This window comes from Falco cherrug, chromosome Z (genome assembly GCF_023634085.1).
Source record: "Falco cherrug isolate bFalChe1 chromosome Z, bFalChe1.pri, whole genome shotgun sequence".
In the NCBI taxonomy this organism is placed as follows: Eukaryota; Metazoa; Chordata; class Aves; order Falconiformes; family Falconidae; genus Falco; species Falco cherrug.
The window spans coordinates 49,315,215-49,334,830 of NC_073720.1; the positions used below are offsets into that span (position 1 = coordinate 49,315,215).

Sequence of the window (19,616 nt, forward strand, 5' to 3'; positions counted from 1 at the left end):
ATGTCTCCCATTTGAAATCGATGAGAAGTTCAGTGACAAAATACCTGTGGGGACCCAATCCAATTTCCTGATGGGACTACTCACGCTTTAAAACTAGACACTGGCCAAACTGGGGCCTGGAACAGTTTCCACTTTGCTGCTCCTTCAAGCAGTACCCTCATAAAACATCTTGCTGTTGCTCCACCAGAATCTATACAGTGGAAAAAGAAAACATCTTGTATCTTTATATCATACTACTTCTCTGTTGCCCTCTGCCCACATAGTCCTTCACTTCTGCAGAATCCTTTTTTCCCTTTCCAGCAATGTCAGCTTGCTGAAACTGCACCCTCATAACCACACAACCTTTAGGGGATGTCATTCAGCTCTGCTCTGGACTCAGAGGAAACAGGTACATAATACTATGCTCATTCTTCATATACCTTCTACTGAAAAAGTAATATAGTGATATCCTTCCTCTTCCATCAGCTATTGTAGGCCACACTTCATCATCACAGACGAACACGTGCTGGATGTTTATAAAGCAAAACCAGAAAGCATCAATATAAACAAAGACTAATTCAATCAGCAGGCAGCAGTATAGCCCCTTTGTTTTGTGAAGCAGTGCACGCTGTCAGTACAACACTTGTGCACAACCACTCATGCAGATACACACAAGCTAATTTTAAACCAGCTTAGAAGCCTGGAACTGTCTATAGCATACTCATACTGCTTCATCAACAGGCTTTGCAAACTGCTCAACACCAGTGCTACCACACGCTGTGAGCTAGATAAGCCTAAGGTAGGTGTAATACATCTACTTACCACCACCATAATAGTGTACCATTAGTGGTACACTGTGATTTCTTGTTTTCACGGAAATTACCAGGCAGATTTGTTTGTGTTCTTAAATGAAACCTTTTGTCCACTGCCAGTTAAAAGGCAAACTCATACTCTATAGCTAAGGGATCACCCTGACTTTCTCAAAAGTGTCTTTTACTGCCACCAGAAAAATCACATACAGCCGTTCTCAGTTTCAATAAAGATCACCAGCCAACACCACTTGGAAAAGAAAGTGGAAGTCTTTTCCCAGACTAGCTGAGGAGGACAAACAGATGTAAAGAGAAAAATGTTGGTCGTCAGTCAAGTCTGTGAAGAACATCCGAAAAACTAACAGGATGTCTGCAGATGAACACTGGTGCATGGCAAAAGCTTGGGAAAAGTAAATGCAAAAAGCTAGTAAGGGACATTTCGAATTACTTACACGTTTAGGCAAAACCAAGAGGAAAGACAATCACTTAATTTGTTGGTTGTCCCACTAGCAATGCTGCAGCAGTCTGCACTATGAGCAACAATTAAAAGCAGGGTTAACAAACAACGCATCTTCTTTCAGTGCTGCAAAATCCTGTCGTTCCTTTTCTTTGAAGCTTTAACTACTTTGTAGTCACTGGATTAGAAGACTTGAGGACATGCATACTTTCCAGACATGCTGAGCCTAATGACAACTTCCTTTTCAAAGCAACAGCCTCACAATGAATAAACAAACTTAAATAGCAAGCCATCCTTTGCACAGAGAACATTGTGACAGATGCTGTAAATTAGATGATGGAATACTCTAAGCAGCATTTCTTCCCTCTGAGCAACCACACAACGCAACACAGAACATCTAAGGAAAGATTTATGTATAAAAACCAAAGGAAGTTTGCTTTATGTTTTTACTCTGACTGCAATGTTCAAAATAACACAAAGAGGGTTTTTAAAATAAATTATCTGAATCAAAGGTATGATTAAAAACTTCAGACGCTGACTGCTTCTAGCTGACATTTTTATTAACTATAACACGTGAATTTAAGATTCTGAAGATAAGCCACAAAGAGGCCTCTTCAAGTCTTCTACACGGAAGATTCTTGGAGGTATCAAATAAGCAATAGTATTCATTGCCTTTCTTTCCTTTTACATTTAATTCTCTTTGACTAGTTCATTTCTTTGACTAGTGGCCTAAGACTGTCATTTTTCTAATTAGTGGTCAAATATATTTCCATGCCAATGACAGTTCTAAAAGCTTATTCACACCTTACACAAAGTGCAGTGAGTTTAGAAAAAAGATCAGCTTTCCTGCAAACAACTGGAAGCTCACTAAATAGGATTAATTTGCCTCATCTGTCAGCTGGTCCTTTTCTTCCGGCAACTTGCATTTCTATGCTGTTTACAGCAGAAAAGAGATAAAGGAGAAAATCGCAATTCCAATACAAATGCTTAACATAATCAAGAAACTCAAGGGGAAAAAAACAAACCCAACGGCAACCCTTGACCCAAGGATAAACTTCACCACTAAACTACTTAACGATTCAATTAATGCTGGCAAAGGTTTGACCTAAAAATATTTAATGTAATCAATGTCATTTATTAAATGCTATGTGAAGACTTCTTGTATTCAAAGCTGTATCGACTTTTACCAGGTGACTTATGTACAATTTCCAGAGCTGAATCTCATTTATTATAGTCAGGAGGGAGCTATAGCTAAATCTCAAGCAACTTTATAGATTCAAGCATTTTACAACTTTTTGTACTTAGGCATTTAAAGGCATTCAGAAATAATCCATACTTGCATTCATTTCTCCACTAACATTGTACTCTAAGAAATCAGGGGGGGTTCTTTATAAAACTCAGTAGAAGTTTACAAACTTCAGGGCCTGCAAAATCATAGCACAGAGTTACCATTATGTATGTTTTGATCTCCAGACATTCTGTTGACAGAATTCTAATATTTTTTTTTTAGACACAATGCTCTGCATACTTTGCAAATCATGTGAATATTAACTTCAGTTTGATTAAACGTTTTTTGGTTTTTTTGTACTTAATGTTAAGAGGCCAAAAGCCTATAAGCCAAGTAAGTACATTGTGCAAACGACCATCCCAGTTTCTGTTGTCTCTTACTTGGTCATATTGTAAAGTGAACACTGAAAAGGCTGAAAGGACATTTTGAAAAATAAACCTTTAAATAAAACATAGATTAACAATGGCTGTTTACCACTACACAAATCTAATTAAACAGAAGAATACCGCTTAACAATGGAAGTACACAAGTATTTATTGCTGTGATTATGGGCTCTCAACCACTGTGCTGCACATTCAGTGAAGAAAATGGAGTCCCCAATCCGTGCCTACCGAGGTATAGCGCAACCACGCTGTCCACAGGTGGTCGCAATGATTATCACAAGCACGTTTACGGGGTAGCTATATATATATATATATATATATATACACACACACACCCAAATCCGCTTTTAACGCCACTTTGTGGTTTTATTACTGCCTCCGCGAAGGCTGAAACACTCACCCCATCAGAAGCGTCCCCTGACGACCTGGGCAGGCAGCGCGCAGCCCCCCTGCCCGCAGCCCCCCCCGGCCCGCAGCCCCCCCCGGCCCGCAGCGCTGCCCCCGGCGGCAAAGCCCGCACCCCGGGGGCGGCGGGCAGGCTCTGAGACGGCAGAAAGGGGCTAGCAGTGGCAGAAGCATAAGCCTCGGTGTTCACGGGCTGCAGGGGGCCAAGGGGAGGAAGGAAAGCGACTCCCGGGACACCGTGCGCACCTCCCTCCCGCTGCGTCCGAAAGACAGATCCAGCTGCTCGGGGAAAAGGGAGGGAAGTGGGGACAGGGACAGAAAGCCGGGCATCTCCTTCCACGTCTCGCAAACGACGACCGTCATCCTCCCTCCGGCCCCGAGAGGAGGCGCTGCCTTCGACCGAGGCCCCCCCAGCCTCCCCCCGGCCGGCCGGGAGATCCCCCGGGGGCAGGGCGGCGGGGCAGGCGCTTCAAAAGGGAGCGATAAAGGCACCAGGAAAAATAAACGCGACGGGAACTGACCCCAGATCCGCGGGCTGTAACACACGCTCGCCTCCTGCTCTCCCCCCGTAAACGCCCCAGACCTCCAGCTTTCTGCTGACCCACTCCCTTCACGGTAATGTAACAAATGGCAAGACCTCGGACCCCGGAGCTGAATAACAGGAAATATAGGCATCTGTCACCTCCCGGGGAGAGGTAAACGGATTAGCGAAAGCAACAAAGGGAAGAAAAGCCCTTTCAAACGTGCAATTGATTAACAAGTCCCCTCTTATCTGCAGTATCACTGTTTTTCCTTAAAGACATCATCGGTCTCCTCCTGCACTTCGGTGCAATTAAGCCACAGACAGGAAAGGCGGAGGAGGGAGAAGCTGCCCGCCCGGAGCGCTCCCGCACTGCCCGGCGGAGACAGCACGGGAAGGGTTACAAACCCGGCATGAAAATGCTGCCGCCTGTCACCTCCTCCCTCAGTCCCTGGGCAAACTGCCCCGGGAAGGAGTTTGCGAGCAAGGTTTATCGGCTGCAGAGGGTGAGAGAGCAATTTTCCAGAGAACGGTTTCAAAAAAGATCAAAGACCTGAATCCGGCAGCTCCTATCTCGCCGTTGGGTTTCACATCCCACATCACCTCCCTCCCCTTTTCTCCTCTGAGAGCACCGCGTCTTAGGCGTGCGCGGGAGGGCAGAAAGGAAAAAAGGAATAAAACGTTTGTGCGGCTTCTTTTACGGGAACTCTAACTCTTACACCATCGCGTCTCTCCAACGCCACACGCTTCCCAAAGTCCCTGTAAATCACGGCGCTCGCCTCGGAGATGCCGGACAAACTGGCAAATGCTCAGCAGACGCGCTGGCTACCACGGCACGAGGTCAGATGTTAGTAAGGGCAGTTTATTCAGCCCTAAAAACAATCGCGGCGCTCGCTGAACCGAGTCCTAGCGTTTGCTGAGCCCAAAGGCCGACCTCCTCACTCCCCGAGGGTCGGCCAGGTACACAGGGGAAACAGGACCCTCTAAAGCTCAGAAACACACAGAAAGAGACCCCGCCGAGCCTCCATCAGCTGCAAACACGGCGGCTGCCCTCTCGCCCACTCGGCTGTAATTCCCCCCCCCCGCCGCTCCTGGTTCCCGCTGAGATTCTGGCAACACTCAACCGCCCAAATAATAACACATTATTATAACCACTCCGAGGGGAGGGCTGGAGGGCGGGCGCAGCGAGGGAGGAGGCTCCACACTTTGCTATCCACCCTCGGCAACAACAAAACCCGAACTTTTCCTTTGTTTTCCCCCAGTCTTTCTTACCCCCGCCCCCCAGTCGCCACCGACCAGCCTCGGTGCGCTGGAAGCGGTCGAGGAGAGGCACGAAGCGCCCGCCGCCCGAGCGGGGCAGCGGCGCCGGGATGCGCTAGAGAAAAAGTTTTAGCGAACCGTCCTCAGCGCAGCCACCGCTGCCCTCGCCTCCTGCCAACACCCGTCCCCTTAGAAGAAATCGCAACATCAGGTTTGCATTTAGAAAGAAGAAGCAGAAGAAAAAAAAAAATAAAGAAAGAAAGAGGGGAAGAAAGACAGCCAAAGTAACCATCATCAGCCACCCCTTGGGGATGCTGGCGGCTCCGCCGGTCCCAAATAGATACGCGCAACTCCCCCCGAAACAGAGCCCGCTCTCCCTGCCCGCCCCGTCCCGCACAGCCCGCCCCGCCGGGCAGCGCACCCGCCCCGCGGGGCCCGCTCCTTACCTGCCGCGCGGAGGCGGAGGAGCGCGGCGGCCGCCAGCAGGGCCAGAAGGCGGCCCGCCGCCCCCCGCCGCCCCGCCGCCCCGGGGACCATGCTGCCCGCCCGGTAACAGCGCCTGCGGGCGGAGCGGGCTCCGCTGTCGGTGCCGCTGCGGGGGTGGGGGGGGAGCTCGGCGCCGCCGCGAAGTTCTCTTCGGCACCGCCGCTCCGGCCCTGCGCTCTCGCTAACGGACTGTCCCCGACTGGGGGCGGAGGAAGCCGCGCTCCTTTCCCCTCCTCCTCCCTCTCCTCCTCCTTCCCCAGCATCCCAACGTCACCCGGGAGAAGCCCGACGGAGGGGAGGGGAGGGGAGAGGCGCCGAGGGGCGGACAGGATGGGGACAGTCCCTGCGCTCCGGCACCCTCTGCCGGGGGCCGCGCCCCCGCCTTTCCCTCCGCGCGGGGGTGGGGGCGCCGCGGTGGGACCCCCAGGGTGGCAGGGCTTCCTCAGAAAAGCCTCCAACAAAACACAAATGAGCGGGCGGGGGCCACGTGGACCAAGCCCACCACCGCCTCTGGCCTTTGCCTCCCTCCCCGCTGCTGAACTGACGCCTTTCTGAACCCACGAGCACAAAGTGACCCGAAACAGTTACTCCTGCCCCCAGACGCCCCGCAGCAGCGCCCCGCAAGGCAGGGACAAGCACGGCTGGGATCTTGCTCCGTGCGCCCTACCCCTGCTCCCCTGCTAGCGCGGCAGAAGTAAATTCTGCTTTCTGTCTCCCAACAGGCGGAAAATGCTGCTGCTCCCTGTAAAGTTCTAAAACATTTCAAAGTTATTTACACCAGAAGTACGAGCACTCTGAACACAATTTAAACATACTTTTCAAAATCCTTATATTATTTTTTTTTGCAGTTCAAAGAAATCGGTACTTTCAGGTAATGCAGACCTGCGAGCAGGCATCTGTTAATTATGTCATAAACTCCAAGAACACAGTAAGACCTGAATATTTGCCATATTTTAAGCTTAATTTTAACAACAAATTTAATCAGATGTGTCTCTATAAATGTAACATGCCTATTGTTTTAGCCTTTATTTTCTAAAGATTTGATGGGGAGTAGTGCTGAATACATACAAATCCCTTTAAGTTCTTCCCCAAATCAAGCTCTAAACTCACAATTGTTTCAGTGAAATTAATTTCCCACTAAATTTACTTCTCATTGCAAACAAAGGCAAACATTACAACATGTTCTTTCTTCCTGCTTTTGCACCCTGTTTCTTTCCTCTCAGGTCTCCAGCTCCATCTTGAAAAATCTTCTGGCACTTAAGGATGACATAGGGACGTCCCAATCCCTCTTTGGCAGGAATGTAGGACTGACTGAATTCAGTCCTTTACATCACAACAACACATTTTATAATCACTTTCATAAACATATGAAACCTAATGAAAATGCAGCGAGGATGTTTTTTAAAAGCTTCACTCTTTAGATTAAAGGCTGCTCCAGACCTTGCCTTTTTGGTGGTTAGAAACCTACTACTAATTTTTAGCTGATATGTATTCATGACCAGTTTATACTCCTTATCTCTTGTGCCACGATTATGCTTCCACATAAATAGCTTCCCACTTCTCTTCTCTGTGGTATAAAATGGCCAGAATCACATCTCAACCTTCATTGTGTTACACTAAAAAAAGACTGAATTTTTAAATTTCCTCTGACATTATCAGTTCTGCATTCCCTGATCACCCTAATCCTTTTTCCTGCTGCCCCGTCTACCCTCCCCCCACCTGTATATTTGGAAGTCTTACTCAACCTTTCTGAAGGTGGGTGGGTCAAGCTGGGCAATAGTATTGGAGATGCTTTCTCTACCAGAGCAATGCTAATTTCCTTTCTGTGCTGAAAAGACTGATACATCCTGATGATTACAGCACTATTCCACTTAAAGAAATTCTGTGATGTGTTAGAAGACCCTACATCCTCTCTTTCCTTATAATTTCCAGTGTATATCTAACAGGAAAGAACTGGATCAAAATTCTATGTGCCTCGCAAATCCTCACACCCCCATGCTTTTTTTTTATCTCAAGTCATTAAGACCAGTTCTTTCTGTAAGGTATTCTGCACCATCTTTTATCAAGAATGTCTCTTGGCTTTGCATCTGCAAAAACTTTTGATTGCACGTTTTTAATGTGCCCTAAAGCTTTTGTGAAGACATTAGATCTATATTAAATATTAGAGATCAATAGTGAAGAACATCCCTCCACCTAATGGTTTGCAATTCAAGTTTTCTTACATTCCTCTCAGCTCATCACCCACCTTACACTTTTACCAAGGAAGCCCTATGAACTCCATCTTAACCCATAACTTCCCATATGGAGGTATATAAAATGTTGTCCAGATGAATGAATTGTTATAGGATCATAGAGGGGTTTGGGTTGGAAGGGACCTTAAAGATCATCTAGTTCCAATCCCCCTGCCATGCCCAGGGACATCTTCCACCAGACCAGGGTGCTCAAAGCCCCATCCAGCCTGACCTTCAACACTTCCAGGGACGGAGCATCCACAACTTCCCTGGGCAACCTGATCCAGATCTAGTATGTCCTTTGTTTTGAAAAATCACTGAAAGGAAGCTGTTAAGGTTCCCTGACACAATACTTCTTCAGTAAATATGTTAACTTCCATGATGATGTGTTTTCTCCCAAATCCTGTCCCAGAGCTTTGTAGCTTCCTGAGGTCAAACTAAAAGATCTGTAGGTACTGGGTGACTTTTTCCTCATTCTTCAGAAAGACCATCTACAAGAGTTGAACAAAGCCTTGATCTCTGGGGAAAAGGGTAAGAAGGTGTAGCCATATAATGTGATACAGGAAGCATATGCAGCACACAACCTGCAAGTAACAAAAAGGCTATATACTCTTCTGCTCCTTTCCAAAATAAAGCTGCTACTTGTCACTGGCTAGAAGAGTGAGCTTGTTACTTCCCAGTTACATGATACTGCACCTCCTTCAGTAGATTACATGGGAGGGGTGGGGAAAGGAAAGAAAAGCGGGGGAAGTAACTAGGCCTGCAGTTTAATGTATTCTTTGTCCTTTCCCCCATTTTTACTTTCATTCCCCAGTCTAGGCAGTATCTGCTGTTTAGTTGTGATAAGCACATTTTTTGTTACAGGTTGGGATTATCGTTCTATTGCAGGGAACAAATGAACTCACTCAGTGACAAGAAGTGTGCCCAAGAAACTAAAGCAGAGAAAGTGCTGTGACTTTCTAATCAATAAAACTTTTTTGTAAACCTGTAGCAATTACCTGCCTAAAACCTTACAAACTCTATGTTCCTCTGGAGCTTATGATTGTTCAGTTGAGTTTCTTACCTTCCAAATATAACATGGGATAAAACTGCTTGCATAAATTAGTCTACATTTTGCATAATCCTACCAAGAAATAATAATTTGGGGTTTTTTTTTCTCTGATGCTTTCAAAAAAATCTCACAAAATAACTAGGATATGGATCCAAACAATTTTTGCATTTGGGAATAAATAAGCATTTGATAGAAATTTCAGTTGTGAATTCTTTTTCTGACTTAGCAAGGGAAACTGGTTACATTATGAAGGCTAGATGACTAGACCAAGTTAGCTACTGAGAATTTAAGTCACCTTCATAGCCGCAAGTGATTTTGTCAGTGACCACAAAAACGGCCATTTCATATTTCAGGGAGAATCACTTGGCAGGACTGAGGTGAAGTCACTGCAGTGAAGAAACCACAGTACAAATTCTTGCTCTGTATTGTAGAAAAAATACGTACAGCAGGCAAAGAAGCACGGACAACTGCACATTTCTTCTGAGTTAGTTCACCCTACTCATGTAAGTCATTAGAGTGCTCACTTGTGTTCTGCAGCATATGGTCCCAAACTGTTTTGTCACTGCTTGACAAAGCAAAAGCTGTGCATGTATTTGTTTGCATGGCCATATGGTATGTGCTTGATAGGAGCAGTTGAGAGCAGTGGGCAAAGCTGGAATTCAGCCTAAACTTGCTTGGAAATCCCTGTCAGAATTTGAATGGATTTGCTGTGTGTGTCTGCTTTCATAATAAATACAACAAAAGAAACATTAAAGAAAATGTAAGATTAGATGTGGTTCAAACTTCAAGGTCTCAGTGTTCCTATAATAATTCTACAAGCATAGGTAAGTTTTAATTGGTGCACTTTGTATTAAAAAAAATTATTCCGCATCTAATCTTTCTATTCCTTTAATGAAAGCAGTGCAGAAAATATTACTGTGGACGTTACCTACATGCTTCACATTTTCAGGATAAACTTTTGGGCTTTCTTCCACAATGGTAATGTACGCACAGAATTCTGCTATGGGCCAAAAGTGAGAAAAGGATGTAGGCGTCTAAAACAGGATCCAGACAGGCTTCAGACACCCAAGTCCAAATCTGTAACCTCAAAATGTACCTGTTTAATCCCGAACACCTCAATAGCTGTCTCCCATTTGGTGTAAACATTCCTTGCACACCCAGACATTTATACATTGCCAGAACTGCCCTGTCCATAGCAACCGAACATCCAGTTCCACTGAGGTCCAGAAACTTCCCCAGCACAATGCTTGAGGCTGTTGACAGCCCATGTCTGATTCTGACCACCCAAACAGTTTTAGCTGCTGTCTTCTGAAACTGCACAGCTTGAAGGAAACCATGGTGATGCATGCACTGGTCCAGCCCATACCAGCCTGTAGTACGAAGAGCTGGGCTCTTGACCCTTCTCAGCACCTAGGCCCTCAGGGAGTGCCTTGGCCACAAGACACTATGCAGAAGAGTGGGACACTCCCTACCCCTCTTACTGAAGCTGTGCCATTGTATATAAACACATGGGAGAGTCTTGGGATGGAAGTGAGAAAGCACAAGGGGAGGCCCAGCTGTGTGTCTTGGGCACTGAACAAGGTATAGGGCATCTATGAGACTGGTCACCTTGAGAAACATTACAGTTAGCAAATCGCTGAATAAAACCAATTATAACTTTGGAGCAGCCACTCAAAGAATTGCATGTTCACAGTCTATCTGCACATTTCCAATCTTTTTATTTTTAATGCAACTTGTAACTATCAAAATAAAAAAAAAAGTTAAAAACACTCATCAGACAACCTCTTCCTCTGCTGGAAGCAAGATAGTGTCAGTTTTTGATCCACACTTTTATACCATTATTTATCATGCTTTATACATGATATTGAGATACATGTGTGTATATTAAAATAGCTACAACAAATATTTTGAAGGAAGTATTTTACCTCAGGAAGGTAAAAGCCCATTTCTAAATGGGCTCAGGAGTCATCTCCCTTCTTGCTTTTCTTTCCAGCTCTGCACATACAAACATATCAAGCAGTATTGCCACAGAAGCTGGCCCACCACAGAACAAACAGATCTGGCAAGTATTCACATCATCTACACTCCTTCAAAAAGAAGAGCACCAAGGGTATTTCTCACGCCCAGAACAACAGGAAACAATAATCAAAGCTTTTCATGTATTTCTAAAGTTTGGATGCAGACAATGCTCAGAAAAAGAAAGCTGACACCAAGTTGTAAAACATACTCACCTGATGGCCTGAACAACAGGCAGCATCTTCAGACTGATGCCGTCTCAATCCTCTTAGTCATAAAAGATGAATCAGAATCTGAATAGAGAATGGGGTTTAGTTTTCCATTATAAAAATCAAACAAGAACATAAATATCTGAATTAATATAATTTAGAGCTCAACTAATCTTTGAAATTATTATGATTACACTGAAGACTGAGGTTGGCATTTAGTCTCTCATATTCCAAAAAACCCCCCTAAGGTTCTTTTTTCATGGAATTTTCATTGTTGTTTGTCATTAGCTGTATTGAAATACTTAATATGAACTTATTTTAGTTGTTTATATCAGCCATCACCATGGCACTAGAATGCTACAGTTTGGTAAATAACATACGAACAATTAAAATTGTAACTATTTAACTTATGTCAATTGCAAAACAAGCTCTAGCTGTCAAGCTGGAACACCAACATTCACACATTTGATGGATTTCAAAGTTTCAAAAAAGGGTGTCTATGTGCCCTTAACACCCTAAGGTAGCTGCTGAGTTCATACAGAACTATAAATCCATTACTCAAGCTCTCGGTACTAGGATGCTATGTTAAGTAGTGCAGTTTACAAGGCAATACCAAAAGTACAACATTCTTTCAGTGAGGGAGACAGAAGAATGTGAGTGGATCCAGACAGCAGAGCATGGCACACTATGCAGGATAAAAATACTGATCAATTTCAAGATACATCAGATCTTCACAAGTCACCACAAAACTATATACTGTTTTATTTTGAAAGGTCATCATCTGAACGTGAAGGTGTCAAGGAAACACTGAACTGAACCAAGTATTTAAAAGTCAGGACCGAAGGGGTATTGACTACAGATAATACTCTCTGGAGATCCTCGATGTGCAAGCCTGTGCCTAAAGAATAGTTGTGGGGGAAGCTGGGAAAGGGGAAGGAAGAGAAGGTGAGAACTTTTTTGGTTTGGGTTGGGGTTCTTTGTTTTGGGCTGGTATTTTGGTGGGGTTTTGTTTTGTTTTCTACAGCTAGCCGTAGCTAGAGAACAGTCAGTCTTCAACATTGGCATATGGGTGTTCATGACCACAGACAGGAATCAGAAGTCGCATACTCTTGTTGCCAAGAGCACTTAAGAGTACTCCAGATGGAAGAAATATCATTACAAGATTTCCAAAAGTGCATCAAGGAATGTCTTGGATTTAGAGGGGGGGGGGGGGAAGATGGATATACTTGAGAAAGAGGTAAAATCTGAGAGAAAACTAAAAGCAGTCAGCACAAGCTCCTATTTCTTATAACACAGACATGATGTTTCTTGCAACTCCTCTGCAAGCAGCCCCCAAATGGACCACAAACTCGGTCTAGCGGAAGCAGGCTTAACACACCACAATCCTGCACTAGGGATCAGTCACGTGGTAAAGTGAAATTCCTCTCCTTCCCTCTTCTCTCCCCAAACTTGGGGACACCTATGGCATACACACATAAGGGAGCAAGACTGACCATGGGAAGAACTTCAAACACAACACACAAACAGTAGTGGGAAGATGAATACAACTACAATCCATCAGGTGCTGCTGTGCCCATGGCATGGAGCAGGTGAGTGCAGTCGGCTCTCAGTATATGCTCCCCAGTGTTCTCGCTTTCCTCTACAACCCTGAGGAAGTTTGCCACATTTTTCCCTTCTCTCACCCACAGTCTGAACTTTAAGTCTTATGAAAAGAAAATTCAGCATACTGATGAATATTAAAATATTTAGGATACCATAAGTTAATAAGGTATTCTAAAATATTCACAGATCATTGTCTGTATCTCATGAATGGGAACCTGAAAGTGTGACATGGAGTTGAATAAGATGTACAGGCATGAATAAAACTGTTTAACACACACGCAACTAGTCAACAGTATAGATAACAGGCTTCACACTGAAGTCCACCAAAGAAGATGCGATTACACTGAATTTACTTTTGAAACATTTTAAAGATTGCATAAAACCTTTTCTCCTCAGAGAGATTTGCAAAGTAATCAGCTGGAAAGAAAACAACTGGGTCTCTGACTCCCATGTGGATTCTTGAGGTACTCTATGAAAAGCAGCATAGTGCTAACAAGTAAAGATATTTTAAAATAAGACTTTTTTGTTCTATACAGATACAAGGCTGCACTATGTCTGAATCAGCTATCAAATGGTTTTGATGTTGCTGTGCTGCTACTTGCTATATATGTATGTATATGGTATTTTTTCCTCCGTTGTTTCACCTTCTCTGTGTACCAGTCCCATAAATACATACTTCACAAAAACCAGAAAAGTGAGCTACTTCTGTTCACTTAAAGATGCTCTCTACCTTTTCTCATTCCTTTTACTGGAATACAAACAATCAACAGTTACTCACTACACAACTACAAAAAAACCAGTCTGTGCCTTTTTTGTCCCTCTTCTAGAACTTTGTTTTTATTAAAGTGGATTTTAAGATACTTAGTTATACCAACTTTTCTATGCAGTTATATTCTCTAAATTCTACAAGCAGAAACAACCTTACTGAAAGCAGCAAGAATTAGAAAAATTATTCATGTTTTGTCTTAGATTTAAATTGCAAGCTCAGTCTGGTCTGTCAAGGAAGATAAGCAATTGCTGGGGGCAGATTAGATAACTCTCTTGAATGAAAAGGTCTTACCTCCATACACAACAGAGGGAGAAGAAAAGGGACTGAAGGCAAGTAAACTGTTTTTATTAGGGAATCAATGTATTTGTACCTGGTCAGCTACTTTGGTCACACCTTGTCCTGTTTCACTTCAGGAATCTGAGACTATACTTCCTGGTTTGAGTCTCATTTATCCAATTAAATTTGCCTAATCTGAGGCTTTGCTTACAGGGATCAGTACCTCTCCTCTGGCATCAGTCAGCATTCCCCACTTCAGGCAAACAGGTAAGGATGGATTATCAGATCAGTCACCACCGTTGTCCCCTAACAGCTGTAATTTGACCAAGATCAAACAAAAGAGAACAACTTATGTTGGTTCCTGTGCTGTTCAGAAATTGCTGAGACACACATTTTGACGGAGGTTTACCTCACTTGCATAACATCAGCCGCTGCACTGCACAAGTGTCTACCTGCCTTATGTGAAAGCTTCTTAAATGAACGCTCCTTGATATCTATCTTTGCTAACCAACCATAGCAGCAGTCAACTTCTTACAACAAATCTGTAATTAAATTAAATAGCACAGTTAAATTAGACTCAGAAGCTCTGAGCTATTGCACAGACATGATGATATCTCTGAGACACCACTGTCGTTTTTGTGGAGAAGAGTTCATCTAAGCAGGCCCAGCATGTGCCAGTTGCTGCCTTGTGCAACAGCTATAACGTTACGCAATGCTGGCCCAGCAAAACCCAGACCCTGAGCACAACCGTCCTCCGTCAGAGCCTCAGCAACTACAGAGCTGCATCAGAATCAACCCAGCTAAGACAAATAGGAAGCAGAGTAACAGAACAGCTTGTTTCCAGCTCCGAGCTGAAGCCCTCTGGGAACGTGATGGACAAATGGAGAAAGTCTAAACAGCACTTTTTCTCCTGCTTGTAAGTTGTGGATAATAGGGAAAGCAAAGACAATGGGAGATAGTATTATTTTTTTGTGTGGTTGGTTCTAAAGTACTCTATATATAATAGCAGTTGAGTCAGACAAGAAAGCATAGACTGATTTGTTAAAAAAGCTACTGTTTAGTCTGTAACATTAAATATACAGAAGTGGTCTATTTAAACTTTGCTTTTCTAAACTTGTACAGCTTTTAACTCATCAGGAGAGGGGGACAGACAGCAGAGGTACTTGTACTTTTGAAAGGGTAGGAAAGGAATTAGGAGACTTGTGTTACATAGTGACTTACAGTGTACAGGGTTGCTCACACTGAAATGAATCTGAATGGAGCAGATTGCCACTGAGCCACACATGGCACTAGAAGTAAGAACAACTAAATAAATACATCTGGGTAGAACCAACCATGAGAAATCATTTTTTCCACTGTAAAATGTGGGGGAAAACTGGAGTATTTTTTTAGCAGAACTGTTGCCAGTGGGGCTGAATGTGAAGCCTAGAGCTTGCCATGGATGCTAACCTCACTGAGGAAGTTTCTTTGTCAACAGGAGCCTGAGCTCCTAGCACACGGAGACTGTATACTGGGTATCTACGTATTTTATTAATGATGTACCACAGACATAGTTTTATCCTGATGTGTGCATATTATCGAAATAAAGACTCTTACAAGATCTTCTAATGCAACCAACCACCAGTACCCCAAACCCACAATGTTTTTCTTTTTGTTTGAATTCTTTGGAAACAATTTCATTAAAGTAAAATGAAGAAGACAGAATTAACAGTGCAGTAAGGATAAGATAACTTAAACCAGAGTTCTATATATACATTCTACTTTCAGTTTGTTTATATTCGTAATTTCATAAAATTATCTGCTATTATATTCTCAGGCAAGAAAATTCCAACAAAAAATCACCCATAACACAAATACATTCCTCATCTACAACATGACTGAGTTAATACTAAGGCTACTCTTGGAAATTTAACTTTTGCTGTTTACTTTCAGTTTACATCTTCAACATTTTAAATAGCAGAAATGAAGCAACTGTTACTATGCATTCCAGCCCAAAGCCTAATCAAAAAAATCTTGTCTTTAGCATTGATAACCATGCCAAAGGACTGTGATGTTTAAGACCTTTAAAGTTAGCCTTCCTATTACCTACAATAAACTTCAGGGGGTTCATTTTGTTTATTTAGTGGAGTATAAGGTCAAGGTGACTTCTAGGACTACTTGAAGCTATAGCTTTTTTAACTTCCATTAGCATTAGTGGGAATCACATGCATGCATCGGTGGCAGGATACACTCTAAAAGAATCCATTTTTCAATCAAAAAGTAGATTTAAAGACCGATTTCTATCAGTGTGCTTTACATGAGTATGCAAGGATTTTGATTTGATCTATGCTCAGCAGGGGTGCCTGTTATTCAAACCATGTGGTATCCCCTTGGTATGTAGGGTATAATACTGCTGCTGTCAGCATTTGCTTTAAAATCTGATGCAACATGTTACAAAGAAGATTTGAACAATCATAACTAAAATTTGTTGGGAAGACTTGAAACAAAGGATTGAATGAAGTTGAAAACTTATGGAAACAATAAAATCTGAAATGCTATAAAAAGAAACTTAGTATCCACATGGGAACTATTCTGCAACTTTCTTGGCAAATTTTAATCAGACATGCCTAACAAAAGTAATATAACTAAACTCTATATAAACAAAAACATGCATACCTTCCAACAAAGGTATTAAACATTACAGTTAACCTTTTTTTAGGACTACCATATATAGGAATACTTAGCACAATCTGATGGCACTGAACTTAGAGAAAAATGCATAGCTAATTAGCAAAACAATTTCCGATACATACCTGTTTATCAGGTCATCTTTCACTATTTCCCACCCTACAGCCTGTATTTACATTAACATTTATATCCAATGTAACTCTACTAGTTTTATTCCATCTAGCTTTATTTGGTCTTATTAAACCTTAGGAGAGACTTTTCTGTCCAAAACACATAGACTGATTAACCATAACCTTCCCAGCCTGCTGTACTTAAAATTAAATACTATCAGTGTTGCTACAATTTGGTATTCAGACAGGCCTGTCAGAAAAAATGAAGGAGTACAGATCAAACAGTTGTTTCCCAAAGAGATCGAAAGCTTTACTGTGAATTACACCGCACAGAGGCAGAAGACATAAGACTTGGAAACAGAGATTTACCTCGTAATACTTTGTACTATACAACTTACTGGTTCAGAGGTTTTCAAAGTCTTATGGAACAGTGAATAAGCAACCCAAAGTTAAAGAAGCTGTGTAAACAACTTTCTAGAGGTGAAGAAACTAAAACCATGGAGAGATTGACCAAAATTTTATAGAAATCACGACAGTATGAGAAATAAAACCTGCATATATTAAAACTTGTACCCCTTTGACTTTCAGTCTGTGCTTCAGAAGACTAGCCTTTATCTACACATAAATCTCCTCCTCTACTCAAGCAGTGAAGTCTTCTCTGCCAGGCTTTGCTTGCATTACTTCTAACACCTTGAGAGCTCAAAAGTGATGTGGAAGCATAAGAGCACACCTTAATGTACAGCATACAATGTTTCCAAACATGGAAAAAACTACAAAAAGGATAGTTCAGGACAGTAAAATGTATTTTTCATTGTTTACAGTGACATTAAATAGAGGAAATGAGACCAGCACTACAGGATTTTACTGTTAAAGTTGTCTGGTGTTGAGTCCTTTTGCACATTTAAGATCATCAAGATCTTAAGAAAGAGAAACAATACTCTTAAATGAGGTAAAACCATCTTTTACAGGCATTTTCTAGTCTGCTGTAGGCGTCGATCTGGTAACAAGTTGCTGGGTCCAGTATGGTTAGTCTTATAACTGTGTTCAGTGGAAGCTTTCTTGTGTCAGTAAGACTAGACTCCACCACTATTGATACGCATTTGATTCTGCTTCAGAACAGATCACAGGGTATCTTGAGATCCTTTCCATTTTTTAAACTTTTTTTAAATAACAAGATGGGTATTATTGTTAATACATAAAGTGTTAAAGCCTGTAATCACAATGAAATGTCAAATTCTACCACGACAGACAACTGTTTTCAGGAACATGAACAAACACTGATGTATCAAAACTAGTTCATGGAGATGGAAACAACAAAGTTGAAACTGAACAGAGTATTTATAACAGCAAAAAAATTATGCCTGCATTTTTAAGTTATAGTCAGTATTACTTTTCAGAGTATAGATTCTATCACAAATAATGAAAATCACTTTGAGGGACATGTTGGTATTATCCAAGGATAAAAGTTCTGGTGACAGTATGCTTAATTTTCCACTGGCGAAAGAAAAGTACATCTGAACTGTGCTTTTGTCATGTTATCCTACTGATTGGCATGTGCTTACGTATTTCTTCTTCTTTTTGACCTCATCATAGCCACTTGTACTTGCCAACTCCATGTTATAACCCTGTGGAGATGGACACAAAAGCAATACATCCAAATAGAAAACTTAAATATTTTCCTCAGTTTAACCAATGACAAAGATTCTATAGAAACTTTTCAGTTTCTATTTTCAACTACTTCCCTTCAATTTGTATGGATTATTTATTATTTTTAAGAAAAAGGTGGTTTATTAAAAAGTAATGATGGACCAACAATAAGAAAACAACAATGTATTAATTGTGTTTTATTCAGTGTTTCATTCTCAGCTTAGGAAGCCAGCTTCCAAAGCACAAAAGAATCACTAACATGTGGGGATGTTTGACTTTCTCTTAAATATTTCCTCCACCTACTGTATATCTACTGCATATATAGTAATATAATACTGTATATTACTTACGTAATATAGCAGACATTTATTTTTGTGTTAGACAGATAAACGATGGTATTAGAGTGCAAGGTTTCTTAAAAAGTAGTGTTGCAAGGACTTTATTGATCATGAAGCACAGAACCAACCATCAGACATGGTACAAGAACACATAGGTCATGCATGTTTCTAGCCTTTTTGACTACTGATCCACTTACCTCCCATACAGTAAGAAAGGTGTCCAAACTGTTCCTGCTGTAAGACATTATGTGCAAAAGCGGTCACTGAATTTAATGATACAGCTTCCATAAGCAGCCATTACTATCTAGAAATACAATCCAGTCAAAAACTACGAATAATTTTTTTCTTATATCAACAGAATATTTCTAAAAGATATAAAACCTACCTCAGCTTCAGTTCTCCGTTTTGCACCAGTAACACACTTTTTCTCATTTCCTTGCTGATGTATTCCTATGCTATCAGTTTTATCCCTAATACATGACACCTCGTATTTCAGTACATCATTCCTTATATCCTAGCCCTCAGTACTTCATTGTCATTTCTGAGTACCACAATAAATCACCTAGGGATAACTGTTGTACCCATAGGAAGACAAAAACTGTGATCCAACCTCAAAGTCTGTTAAGTATTTCAGAATACCAGTTTGATGAGCCTGAGCAGGGAGTTCAAACAGGAGAGACCTATATCCAGAGGGATTTTGAAGGTACGTGCAGTGGACTGGTTGCATCTCCAGCTTAACAACTCTCCACACTCAGATAGGTACTGTACATTCCAAACACTACCACCAAACACAAATCCCTAAATAAGTGTAAAAGTTAGTATTTGGCACACCTTGCCTACTAATGTGATCTGTGTATACCTCAACGCTACAATAATTTAATTTATAACATTACAGATCTTCTTTCAGTTCAGGAACCTCAGAAGCTGGGGTGGTGGTGGTTGAAGTTGTTCTTCAGATTTTTTAAAATCAAGCACTGGGGGAAAAAGTACAATTGAAGCCATGGTTTGGGTATAAATACTGAGTCAGACAACTGTTTTTTATTTTCATTTTTGTTTTCATTGACTGAGAACGTAAATTGAACTTTAGTGCTATTGTGCTTTGTTCTCTCTCTC

General features: G+C 42.0%; 1 protein-coding gene across 1 annotated transcript in view; it reads right to left on the minus strand.

The window, feature by feature from the left end:
* ROR2 (receptor tyrosine kinase like orphan receptor 2) overlaps positions 1–5,789 on the minus strand; it is a 154,380-nt gene extending 148,591 nt beyond the window's left edge. Inside the window, exon 1 of the mRNA XM_055699661.1 lies at positions 5,548–5,789. Coding sequence (XP_055555636.1) covers positions 5,548–5,638 — 91 coding nt within the window. The 5' untranslated portion in view covers positions 5,639–5,789. The remainder of the gene's footprint in view (positions 1–5,547) is intronic.
* Positions 5,790–19,616: the final 13,827 nt, after the last annotated feature.